Source organism: Lissotriton helveticus, chromosome 9 (genome assembly GCF_964261635.1).
Source record: "Lissotriton helveticus chromosome 9, aLisHel1.1, whole genome shotgun sequence".
NCBI classification, from domain to species: Eukaryota; Metazoa; Chordata; class Amphibia; order Caudata; family Salamandridae; genus Lissotriton; species Lissotriton helveticus.
In genome coordinates this window covers 540,841,153-540,854,778 of record NC_136070.1, presented here as the reverse complement: position 1 = coordinate 540,854,778, position 13,626 = coordinate 540,841,153, and the positions used below count along the sequence as shown (strand labels likewise).

At 47.3% G+C, this 13,626-nt stretch overlaps 1 protein-coding gene across 10 annotated transcripts in view; it reads left to right on the top strand.

Annotated features, from left to right (window-relative positions):
- Nucleotides 1-13,626, top strand: part of LOC144781519 (uncharacterized) — a 2,047,367-nt gene that overhangs the window by 1,873,572 nt on the left and 160,169 nt on the right. Inside the window, exon 39 of one of the 10 annotated variants that reach the window (XM_078660414.1) lies at nt 12,666-13,232. The exons of the other annotated variants lie outside the window; for them this stretch is intronic. Coding sequence (XP_078516540.1) covers nt 12,666-12,695 — 30 coding nt within the window. The 3' untranslated portion in view covers nt 12,696-13,232. Of the gene's footprint in view, nt 1-12,665; nt 13,233-13,626 lie in introns of those variants that run through there. 10 annotated transcript variants of the gene reach the window in all.

The window sequence follows — 13,626 nt, the reverse complement described above, 5'->3', positions numbered from 1 at the left end:
CTTGAACCCCTCAGACAGCAGGCTGCTGCTGAGGCTGCAGGGAATGCCACAGGTGCCCATAAAGTGTACTGGGACGATGGACTCCTTTACTCTGAGGCAAGAGACCCCAAGCCTGGTGCTACCAGGAGGCTGGTCATCCCCTTGTCTCTGAGAGGTTTCCTTCTCACCTTGGCCCATGAAATTCCCCTTGCAGGTCACTTAGGCCAGAATAAGACTTGGGACAGGCTTGCCCCACACTTTCACTGGCCCCATATGTCTGAGGACACTAAGAACTTTTGTCGTACATGTGTCACCTGCCAAGCCAGTGGCAAATCAGGTGGTACAACAAAGGCCCCCCTTATACCACTACCTGTGGTGGGGGTTCCCTTTGAAAGAGTGGGGATTGACATTGTTGGACCAATGGACCCCCCAACAGCATCTGGGCACAGATTTATACTGGTGGTAGTGGATCATGCCACCAGGTACCCAGAAGCTATTCCCCTTAGAACCACTACAGCTCCTGTTGTGGCAAGGGCCCTGGTTGGAGTTTTCTCCAGAGTGGGGTTCCCTAAGGAGGTGATCTCTGACAGAGGTGCAAACTTTATGTCAGGATACTTGACTGCTATGTGGGAGGAATGTGGTGTCAATTACAAATTCACCACACCCTATCACCCACAATGCAATGGGCTTGTTGAAAGATTCAACAAGACCCTCAAAGGGATGATAAGAGGGTTACCAGAAAAGCTTGGGCGAAGATGGGACATCCTTTTACCCTGCCTTCTGTTTGATTACAGAGAGGTCCCACAGAAGGGGGTTGGTTACAGCCCTTTTGAGCTTTTGTTTGGACATCCTGTAAGAGGACCCCTATGGCTTGTGAAGGAAGGATGGGAGTTACCTCTCAAAAAGCCTAAACTTGACATAGTGGACTATGTACTTGGCCTCCGCTCCAGGATGGCAGAGTACATGGAGAAGGCATCTACAAACCTTGAGGCCAGCCAGGAACTTCAAAAAGCTTGGCATGACCAAAAGGCTGTCCTAACTGTTTACCATGCAGGACAGAAGGTGTGGGTGTTGGAGCCAGTGGCCCCAGCAGCTCTCCAAGACAAATGGTCTGGACCCCACATCATCATTGAGCAAAAGGGAGAAGTCACCTATTTGGTGGACATGGGAACTCCCAGGAGCCCTCACAGAGTACTTCATGTGAATAGGCTCAAAGCATTTGTTGACAGGGAGGACATGGGCTTGCTCATGGCCACAGATGAGGGACAGGAGGAAGAGAGTGCCAGACCTGCTCACTCAGAACCCTGATGATGGGTCAGTAGATGGTGTAGTCTTTTCTGACAGCCTCTCTGAGCATCAGCAACAGGATTGTAGGCACGTCCTTCAATCCTTCAGACAAATGTTTTCTCTGACCCCCAGTCAGACAAACTGGTGCACACATGAGGTGGACACTGGAGACAGTCTGCCTATAAAGAGTAAAATCTACAGGCAACCTGACCACGTCAGGGACTGCATAAAAACTGAAGTACAAAAGATGTTGGAATTGGGAGTCATTGAACCCTCAGACAGCCCTTGGGCTAGTCCTGTAGTTCTAGTGCCTAAACCTCACACCCAGGATGGCAAGAGAGAGATGAGCTTTTGCATAGACTACAGGGGTCTCAATGCTGTCACTAAGACAGATGCCCATCAAATACCCAGGGCAGATGAACTGATAGATAAGCTGGCTTCTGAAACTTTCTTAAGTACATTTGACCTAGCTGGTTATTGGCAAATCAGGTTAGCTGAGGATGCCAAGGCCAAGACAGCACTTTCTACCCCAGGAGGTCATTACCAATTTGTGGTGATGCCCTTTGGTTTGAAAAATGCCCCTGCCACTTTTCAAAGGTTGGTGAACCAAGTTCTCACTGGGTTGGATGACTTTTGTGCAGCATATCTAGATGATATTGCTGTCTTTAGCTCCACCTGGGAGGATCACCTGATCCACCTGAGGAAAGTTTTAGAGGCCCTGCAAAAGGCAGGCCTTACTATCAAGGCTACTAAGTGCCAGATAGGGCAGAGTCAAGTTGTATACTTGGGCCACCTTGTAGGTGGAGGCCAAGTTCAACCTCTGGAGAGCAAGATACAGGCCATAAAGGACTGGGCTCCTCCAACCACCCAGACACAGGTCAGAGCTTTCTTGGGCCTGTCTGGTTATTACAGGAAATTTGTCAGAAATTATGGAACCATTGTGACTCCACTTAATGACCTGACAAGTAAGAAAATGCCAAAGAAAGTTCAGTGGACAGTCAGCTGTCAGAAGGCATTCGATGACCTAAAGCAGGCCATGTGCACTGCACCTATTCTCAAGAGTCCAGACTACTCCAAGCCATTCATTGTCCAAACAGATGCTTCTGAGTTGGGTGTGGGAGCTGTTCTATCTCAGCTGAATATTGATGGTCATGACCAGCCCATTGCTTTTATAAGCAGAAGGCTGACCCCTAGAGAGAAACGTTGGTCAGCTATTGAGAGGGAGGCCTTTGCTGTGGTTTGGGCCCTGAAGAAGTTGAGGCCATACTTGTTTGGTACTCACTTCAAAGTTCAGACCGACCATAAGCCCCTCTTATGGCTAAATCAAATGAAGGGTGAAAACCCCAAACTTCTTAGGTGGTCCATTTCCCTACAGGGGATGGACTTTACAGTGGAGCACCGCCCAGGAACTGACCATGGTAATACAGATGGTCTCTCCAGGTACTTCCACTTAGAGCAAGAAGACTCACCTGGTCAAGGTTAGTTTAATGTCCCTAAGTTTGGGGGGGGGGTTATGTAGGAGAGTGGGGTCTGCAATCCCATGGCCACCCCAGATTTTTGCTTTTTGCTTCACTGATTTACGACTTTCCCTGGCTGTGGGCCTGCTAATCAGACCCACAGCCTAGCTGTTCTCTCTCTAAATTACAACCATGTACCTTAGGTGCATTTTACCAATTGGTACTGGGCCACCGTATCAGTCCCTGTACAGCATACCTTAGGTATCCAGGGCATAGGTGTACCCAGGGCCTACCAGGGGCTGAAGCATGTATTATGCCACCCCTGGCTGGCCACCCAAACAGACACAACTGGCTGCACGACAGCTGGGGCAAGGTGGTGTAAACACCCTTTGCTTTAGATATAGTATTCCTATATCTAACCCTAAAATGGGCACATATATTCCTATCAGTCACTCCTATGGAAGGCCTTATCAATCCTGAAGGCAGAGTGCTTGGAATTATGTGAGATGGTGCTCTGGCATGAGCTGAGCCCGTTTGCAGCTTGCGGAACCAAGTCCAAATAGCTGTTCCATGATAACGCTATACCATATACTCTTAAGTGCATTATAATCCTCGCGGTTAAATGCTAACTTTGGTATAGCTTTATCAAAACATGTCGAGTAAGGTGTCATACGAATTGGAATACTAATCCCTCGCCAATTCTGGCGACGGGGTTAGCATTCCACCCTTCTAGAGGGACACGACATGTATGTAACTGTGAACCCCGGTTAAAGTCAGACATAGCCTCAGCTCCACAAAATGGATGCTGCCACCGAGACACAAGTCTGCCCTCCTGCTGCTGGGAGTCCTTCCAGCAATGGAGGCCTGGACAAAGGGTTTCCTGTCAGGGGCGGTGCTAGCACCATCCCAGACAGGATTTTTTGTATCCCAGGTAGGCAGGGCTGAAAGGAAGGTGACTGCAAGTGGCACCCCGGTGCTCACTGTGCATATGCCGGCTCAAACCAGTTCCTGGGGCACACCAGCCCCTGAGCTGGGGAGAGACCGGACAAAGGAGAGGGGTGTAACCATCCCCTCCTGGTCCCACCCCTAGGGCAGGACCTAGTCGCGTGCCAGCCCCTTTTCTTACGAAAAAGGTAGGAGCAGGCCCCCTTCCCAAATTAGATCATTCTGAATCTTGAAACTACTTTCCACGAAAGGAACTCTTGACTCTTCTGAAGACTCTCCCTTGTGGCTAAGGAGTAGCCACCCTGCACCAGCAGGCACCATCGAAGCTCTTGCGGTTTGCTGTAAGTCCATCCTCCGGATCAAGACTGCCCAGCTCGACGAGACCCGGATTCCCTGCCATCTCTGACCTCTACCTACATCATCCAGCACAGCTGAGATTCGTGGGTGCGACGAGACCCGTGGGACCGGCCATCTTCAAGACCTGCACGACGCTTCTCCAGCACGACCCCCGAGAGACCCTCGAGTAAGTGCACTGGGGTTTGAGAAGCCCTAACCCTAAGCAGCTCCAGCACCGAAGTCCAGCCTCCCAGCATCCACGAGATCTGCGTGGGGCCCTTCTGCTTCTTTGCTGCTTGCCACATTGTCCGGTCACTTGCCCGTTGGCTAGTGACCCTCTTGACGACGTACCACGACGATTTCACCGCTGGTCTGGTTGCTCCAGACTGGCCCTTGCTCCCTTCCAAGAGAGGAGCACCCCGGACCCTCCTGGTCCACTCCAGACGCCATCTTGACTCCACCGCGTGGGCTTGCCTTTGCCAAGGTTTGTTGCTCAAATCTGGGTCCAGCATCGCCGACAGCCAACAGCCTCGTGGGACAGCTCGCTCCTCCAGCCTGGACGCCGACAACGCCTCCTAGCCCGTGTGACTGCAGAGTCCAGCGTCGCTCACTCACCTGGTCGAGATGACTTCATCCGGTGCCATCCTGGTGCCCACATAATCACTGGCTAGTGATTAAGAACTGAGTCCCCTCTGCTTTCAGGTCGCCTCCTTCACTGATCCAGCCTTGGATCACACCGAACATCTTCACTGGTCGCCTGCCAGCAACTTCTTCTCTCAGGCTCCATAGACTTCAACGAGGATTCCCGACGTCTTTTGAACCCTATGCAGCCGCGGCCCCTGGGCTAGGTAACTTGAGTATTTCGGTACTCCAGCACAGGTTCACTCTCCAAGTGTCCAGATCCTTTTTCGTTTTCAGTCTATCTAGTCGGATTCGTCCGGAAACAGTAACTTTAGAAATGCTAGCATCCATAGACTTCTTCCCGCATCCCGCGTGAGAGTGCACACTCTGCACACGATCTCCCTAGACCTCCTGCTCGTAATCTTAAGGTTCAGTAGTGTAGTCCTAGCGATCCTGAAGCCTCTGGATCTTGTTACTTACCTGCTAGCATTTCGCATTCCACTTTTTGTGTATATGGTTTTTCGTGCCCCTCGGGCATTTGTGTAAATTGTGCAACTTAAAGTATTTTCTTAAGAGTTTTGTATTGTGCTTAGCTCCCTGACTCATAAAGAGTTCAGGGTAGACTTGTTATACATAAATATCCTTTATTTTCATAACAACTTGTGTGGTGTCCTTTCACTTGGTGTTCAAGGGGGTGCACAGACATAATATCGACTCCAAAATATCGTCTGGACAGAATATCGAGTTTTAAATATCGTTTGGAGAAAATATCGACTAGACAGAATATCGACAGCCAAAATATCGTTTTTAAGGTAAGTGAAGTAATATCGACTGTAAATAATATAGACAGTGAAAATATCCAAGTATATAATCTAGATAGTAAAAAATATAGTTTTTTAAATAATATTTAATTATTTATAGTGTGTTTATGTTATAATATGTGTGAAAAGTGTCAATTTATTTTATTATTTTTTTTAATTAATTATTTTTTTAATTATTGTGTAATTTAATTCTGTAGCGGGTTGTGGGTTTATAGGGGAATAGGGTGGGAAGTAATTTAATTATAATTAATTAAATATGTAAATTTATTAATTGGTAGTAATAATTAATTAATTGGTAATTAAATAATATATGTTAATTATTTAAAATTTAATTGGTAATTAATTTTATTTAATTGATTAATTGCTAATTATGTCAATTAAAATAATGTATTTTCTCTAGCGGGTTGTGGGTTTATAGGGGAATAGGGTGGGAAGTAATTTAATTATAATTAATTAAATATGTTAATTTAATAATTGGTAGTAATATTTAATTAATTGTTAATTAAAAAATGTTTGTTAATTAATTAAAATGTAATTGGTAATTAATTTTATTTAATTGATTAATTGCTAATTATGTTAAATGAAAGGGGTATTTTTAGGGTTCAGGGTCAGTTTTTAGTTTTTGGGTAAAGGGGTATTTTTAGGGTTCAGGGTCAGTTTTCAGTTTTTGGGTAAAGGGGTATTTTTAGGGTTCAGGGTCAGTTTTCAGTTTTTGGGTAAAGGAGTATTTTTAGGGTTCAGGGTCAGTTTTTAGTTTTTGGGTAAAGGGGTATTTTTAGGGTTCAGGGTCAGTTTTCAGTTTTTGGGTAAAGGGGTATTTTTAGGGTTCAGGGTCAGTTTTCAGTTTTTGGGTAAAGGGGTATTTTTTGGGTTCAGGGTCAGTTTTTAGTTTTTGGGTAAAGGGGTATTTTTAGGGTTCAGGGTCAGTTTTCAGTTTTTGGGTAAAGGGGTATTTTTAGGGTTCAGGGTCAGTTTTCAGTTTTTGGGTAAAGGGGTATTTTTAGGGTTCAGGGTCAGTTTTCAGTTTTTGGGTCAAGGGGTATTTTTAGGGTTCAGGGTCAGTTTTCAGTTTTTGGGTAAAGGGGTATTTTTAGGGTTCAGGGTCAGTTTTCAGTTTTTGGGTAAAGGGTTAATTTTAGGGTTCAGGGTCAGTTTTTAGTTTTTGGGTAAAGGTTTATTTTTAGGGTTCAGGGTCAGTTTTGGGTTTTTGGGGTACATATACAATATTGCCTATTATTTAATTAAATGTTGTTACTATATATATATGTTTTAAGAAATATGATTAAAAATATATTTATTTTTTTACTTTCATTAAATATTTAATTATTAAAAGTTATTTTAAGTAATGTTAATTATATTTTAGTAATTAATTTTTTATATTAATGTAATTAAACATTGTTTTTAGTAAAGTCGATATTTTTTACAACGATATTTTTGTAAACGATATTTTGTAGTCGATATTTTTGTACTTACCTGTTTGTACATACAAACTCGATATTTTTGTAGTAGATATTTTCACCTCGATATTTTGGGTACTCGATATTGTGGTAGTCGATATTCTTTCAGTGATCCGTTCAAGGGGTATATGTGATGGTAAAACAGCTGGCTTAACACGCCCTCTAGAGTTTAGCCTGAAGACTGCTCGTGTCCATGCTACTAGGATAGCTGGTCTAAAAGGTTGACTTACAACCAATCATCAATAAGGGTTGTTTGGTATGATACAAAGTGATCACTAGAATAGTGAGCACTATATATCAGGCCAACTTCTCACAGTATGCTCTTCCCTTTCGGGAGTTTCCCCCAAATTACCCTCCTTGCCAGGGTTATTGTTCGGAGGACCACCTGCTTCTCCTGCAGGAAGAAGTCCTGGCACTGTTTCGAAAAGGTGCGATAGAGGTGGTTCCAGAGCAGGAAAGGGGTCAGGGGTGCTACTCACGGTATTTCCTGATCCCCAAAAAGGATGGCAGGCTTCGGCCAATTCTCACTGAGGTTTTTCATTCTCCTAGTTCTGTGGTAGAGCCATTGCTTCCATTTAATGACGCCTTGACAGAGCCCATTTTGGAAGTGTGGAAGAAACCACTGTCAGCCCCTGCAGTATCTAAGAGTGTGGCAAGAAGGTACAGGGTTGCACCTGAAGACCCTGTTTTTTTGACTTCTCATCCTTCACCAGAGAGCCTAGTCATTCAAGCGGCTTGCTCTAAAAAGAATGTAAGTGCCTTTCCCCAGGTTCCTTGTGAAAAAGAGGCAAAGAAACAGGATCAGGTTGCTAAAAAGACCTTCTCCTCTGCAAGCATGGCGTTGAAGTCGACTAATGCCACTTGTCTTATGGGGAGATATGTGCATGCCCTTATGGATTCCTTGCGTGTTCTAACTCCTAAGGTTCCTGATGCCAACAGGAAGGATTTTGAGGAGGTGATTTCGGATACACAGGCAGTGGCTCGCCAAGTTATACAGAGTGGTCTGGACACTGCGGACTCTGTGGCGCGTATCATGGGCACTGCTGTCGCCACTAGAAGATCAGCTTGGCTGAAATCCTCAGACTTTTCAGCGGATGTTCAGGCGAATTTACTGGATCTTCCGTTTGATGGATCTGGCCTCTTTGGGAAGAAAGCTGATGCGGCCCTTTAGAGATTTAAAGACAGTAGGGCAACTGCTAAATCTTTAGGTCTCCAGATCAGGGGCTCTTCGACCAACAAGAGATTCAGGGGTTTTGGTCGCTCTTCCTTTCGGAATTACCGACAAGGTCAGCAGCAACAGCAACAACAGCAGCAGCAGCAAAATTCCATGTACAGGTCATACAGGGGAAAGCAAAGAGCGCGTCCTCGTGGACGTCAAGCCTCTTCCTCCTCCACTTTCTCGAACCCCCCTGCCTCAGAAAAGCAGTCCTAGATCCGCCATTCAGGATCATGTGGGTCCGGTGGGGGGGGTCGCCTTACCCATTTTCTACATGATTGGGAATCGGTTACATCAGATCTTTGGGTTCTCAATCTTGTAGAAAATGGGTATGCCCTTCCCTTTCGGGAATTCCCTCCCAATTACCCGCCTTGCCAAGGTTTTTGCACCGAGGAACATCTGTTACTTCTACAGGAGGAAGTGTTGACTTTGTTACGAAAGGGTGCGATAGAGGTGGTCCCAGAGCAGGAAAGGGGTCAGGGATGCTACTCCCGGTATTTCCTGATACCCAAGAAGGATGGCAGACTTCGTCCAATCCTGGATCTCAGGATCTTGAATCTCTATCTGAAACAGGAGAAGTTCAAGATGCTCACCCTTGCTCAGGTTCTTCAAGCGCTGCTAGAAGAAGACTGGATGGTGTCACTCGACTTGCAGGATGCGTACTTTCACATCCCAATCCTGAAGTCGCACAGGAAGTATCTCCGTTTTACGGTGGGATCGCACAAAGTCTTCACCAAGGTGATGGCAGTGGTGGCGACGCATCTCAGAAGGTCGGGGATTCCAGTATTCCAGTATTCCCTTATTTGGACGACTGGCTGATCAAAGCAGAGTCGTCAGAGAGAGTGCTCCTCATCTGCGAGAGACAACCCAGTTGTTGTACAGGTTGGGTTTTTTGATAAATGTTCCCAAGTCTCACCTGGTGCCCTCCCAGCGCAACCTGTTCATAGGTGCTGTACTGGACACAACTGTATGTCACGCATTCCCTCCTCCTCAAAGGATTCGTGACATACAGGAAATGATTCCTTTATTTTACAATGGAGCGGTCGTTCCAGTCCTGAAGGTTCTTCGTCTGCTCGGTCTGATGGCTTCCTGCATTCTGTTGGTCAACCATGCACGCTGGCACATGAGGGCGCTCCAGTGGTGTCTCCGCAGGCAGTGGTATCAACAGAACGGAGATCTCAGGGAGTCAGTGAGGATCTCCAGAGAAAATGCGGCAGATCTGTCTTGGTGGGGCGTGGAAGGCAACCTGTCTCAGGGGAAGCCTTTTCAGCTGCCTCCTCCGGTGGCCACAGTAATAACGGATGCATCCACTCTAGGGTGGGGTGCTCATCTGGGGGATCTGGAGGTCAAGGGTCTTTGGTCTCCAGAGGAAAGGTTGCTTCACATCAACCTTCTAGAATTGTGGGCGATACGTTTGGAGCTCAAGGCCTTCCTCCCTTCCCTTCGCGGTCGTTCGGTCCAGGTGCTGACGGACATCAACAAGCAGGTAGGAGTGGGGTCGCAGTGTCTATGCAGAGAGGCTCTGCGTCTCTGGTTCAGGACCAACAGATTTGTCTGATGGCGAATCATTTGGCCGGAGTTCTGAACGTGCGTGCAGGCAGTCTCAGTCGGCAGTTCTCGGCCGACCACGAGTGGAGGCTTCACCCGGAGGTGGTTTGTCACGTCTTTCGGACGTGGGGGACTCCTCAGGTGGACCTGTTCGCCACTCGCGAGAATGCTCACTGCCTCTCATTCTGCAGTTTCCAGTATCCGTTGCAAGGAGCCTTGGGGGACGGGTTTCAGTTGAGTTGGGGAAATCAACTCCTTTACGCGTTTCCTCCCATACCCTTAATTCCTCGGGTTCTGAGGAAGATTCGCCAAGACCGGGCCCAAGTCATATTGGTCGCCCCGGACTGGCCAAGAAGGGTGTGGTATACAGATCTTCTCCACCTCTCCTCTCACCTGCCGCTCCGTCTCCCTCTCAGGGCAGACCTCCTCTCTCAGATGGAGGGGCAGGCTCTACACCCCCACCTCCAGACATTGCACCTTCATGCCTGGAGATTGAACGGGGCAACCTGAATTTCTTTTCTCTCCCGCCTGACGTGGTGGATGTCATGTTGTCAGCCAGGCGTGACTTCACTAAGTCCATCTATTCTCATAGATGGTCAAAATTTGTCACTTGGGGCCAGATGTAGGAAGGCCTTTACCGGTCGGTAACGGCCGAAAATCTGTATTTTCGGCCGTTACCGACCGGTATTTAGCTTTCGGCATGTAGGAGATCGAAAATCATCCGAATCGGTAAATTTACCGAATCGGTAAAGTTACCGACTCGGTAAAATACCGAATCGGAAATATTACTGAATCGGTAAATTTACCGAATCGCAAAGGTTTGCGAATCGGTAAATTTACCGAATCCGTAATATTTACCGAATCGGTAAATTACCGAATCGGTAAATTACCGAATCGGTAAATAATAAGGCGGTAAAAATGGATATTGAGATGTAGGGAAGCTCTGAAATACCGAATTTGCTTGAAATTCGGTATTTAAGAGTCGGTATTTACCATGGATTGGAATCAGGTGGTAAACAGGTGCAACCTATAAAAATGGACCCAAAATGTAATTCTTCTTGCACAATGGCGGCATTTTATGTGATTGCAAGACGGCTAAGGCTACAGGTGGAAGGGGAGAGGGAATGGCAGAGAGAGGAGCAGGTCTACAGACAGAGGATAACCCTGTTCATGCTCACAGAGGCAGAGATACTCCAGAGGTACAGGTTGGCCCCAGACACCATCACTGACCTCATCAGGGACCTCCACCCACTGTTGGATCACACTACCCCAAGGGCACACGCTATTCCTCCCCATGTGCAGGTGCTGTGCAGCCTACACCTGCTTGCCTCTGGGAGCTATCAGAGTGTGGTTGCTGCGGTAGGTGGGGTGACCCAGAGCAGCCTGTCAAGGTTTTTCCACAAATTCCTTGACGCAATGTTACAGAGGATGGAGCATTACATTTAATTTCCTGCAACCCATGCTGAACTGGTCCAAACAAAATCAGACTTCTACCAGATGGCACGTTTCCCTAATATCATTGGCTGCATTGATGGCACGCACATTCCCATTTGTACCCCAGCTGCCACAGAATACATCTACAGGAATAGGAAGTCCACCCACACCATCAATGTGCAGGTGATCTGCAATGCAAAGTTCGCCATCACTGACCTTGTGGCAAAATTCCCTGGGAGTACCCATGACTCCTATATATTTCAAAACAGTGGCATCTATGCACGGCTGACTGCAGGTGAATTTGGTGAAGGATACCTCCTAGGTAAGACACAGTTGTGCGACCCCTATAAGACCTATTGCAGTAAGCAGTACAAGTATGCATGTGAATAAATCATACCCATTTTCTTTTAGGAGACAGTGCATATGCCCTCCGCTCCTTCATACTCACCCCCTACCTCAACCCCTCAACACCCAGCCAAAGGAGATATAACCGGGCACACAAGAGCACACCCAATGTTGTTGAGAGAACATTTGGCATCTGGAAAAGCAGGTTCAGATGCTTGCACAAGAGCGGAGGTGCAAGGCAGTATACCCCCATCACCTGCTGTAAGATCATTGCTGCCTGTGCTATGTTGCACAATCTCGCTGTAAAGAGGGGTACTGAGGTGGAGTTGTCAGACTATGAGGATCATGACGACGACATTGCTGTGCCTGAAACACAACCTGCTGGAGTGTCAACACCAAGTGATGGCAGATACAGACGTGAGGAAATAACACGCAACTATTTCTGAGTGAGTGATGACACTGAAACCTATATTGAAAGCACAAGCTTTTGTTTAATTTTGTATATTTCCAGGTATGTCAAAGAACAAAAGTGCAACACTAAGCATTTCACAGCAATGCTCACAGTGAGCAAACACACACACACAGGTGTTGAATCCACCCACCATAGTTGTATATTGTCACTAGGCAGGTTTAAATGGCACAAATGTGCAACTTTAACTTTTTGACCCATGATTAGAATGTCCAATGGCAGTAGGCCATGTTATCAACTGTTCATTTACGGCCACGCTTTGCACTAGCAGGTGTTTGTGGCTCAACCTGTTCACTGGGCGTTTGGCCTGTAGCCTCACCCTGTCGCCTGCTGCTCCTCCTTGTCTCTACGACATGGGGGCTTGCCGTGCTGCTCCTACTGGTGCTACCTTCAGTGACCGGCACATCAATGGCAGCAGTTTGTGCACTCTGGGCATTGAGTAGAGCCTACAGCGCACCGGTCATTCCGGCTATGCCCCTAGTGAGCTGATTGATGTTATTAGTCAGGACTTCCTGACTATTCATGCTACGTCTGCATAGCAGGGATGTGGCTGTTGCCAGGCGGTGTATGGATTTCTCAGTTCTCTCTGCATGCTGCTTGTCCCTGCGCCTTGAAGTAATTTCAGAGTCAAGTTTTGTGCACAGTTGCTGTATGCCTGTTGCCATGCTCCTGTTCACTTCCACCAGCTCTTTTATGCCCTTGCCAATTTCCTGCATGTTGATGTTGAGGTTTCACATTTGTCTTTGACAGGCCATGATGCCCTTGCCCTGCATCCTCTGAATCCTGACCATGGATCCCTCCAGGCCTTGGAAGACACTGGACCCCTCCCCACGTGCACCTACACTCCTTCCTTGTACTGTGCGCCTTCTAGTGGTACTTGGTACAGGCCCTGTGCTGGGCTGCAGTGTGACAGAGATGGCAGCTCCAGCCAAGTTGTGTGAGTCTTCACCCACCATTTCACCAGCAGCTGTCTCCATTTCCAGCAGTGGGGAAACAACATGCCTCCTGCTAGGGTGTGCAGCAGGTGTTTCTACCTCCAGGGATGCTGGCATTTCAGGTGATGATAGCAAGAGTGGGGACTGTGTTGTTATTGGGGAGGCCGGCATTTCCTCACTGACGTCAGGTTCTTGGGAAGGTGCCTGCCCACTCGGAACACCTGTGTCCTGTGAAGCACTGGGACCTGGCTCATGACTGTCATCCCTCTCGGGTGCTGTGCCTTCTGCCTCCTCAGACTGCCTTCTGGATGTGTGACCTGTGGACATATGAGCACATATCAGCTGGGTGCAAATGTCTCACTGCCACTTCAATTAAACATATGTAATTGCACTTAGTACATGCTGCCTGCCCTTCATTATGTATGCATTCAGTTGAATAACTTGGTGGTTACAGTGCTGTGTGACATGCTCTTTCATTAACTGACTACGTGTACCATGATGCATTGCTACAGTTTGGCACAGACACCCTGGGACTGGGGTAACTTAGCTGCAAGGGGTGAGGGATGGATGAGGGTGTGAGGGGGGGATTGCTTTCATGCTCCAGGGTTGTGGCTACCATCTCCTCCAGGTCGGTGAGGGGGGGTGCAGTGTTCTTTCCACCACCTGTTTGGGAGGCCTGTTTGTGGTGGTCAGCCAATTTCTTTTTTGTGAGCTCCTTAGGTCATAGAACCTCTTTTTTAAATCTTCAGTGACTCTGGTGGTCACTCCCACTGCAT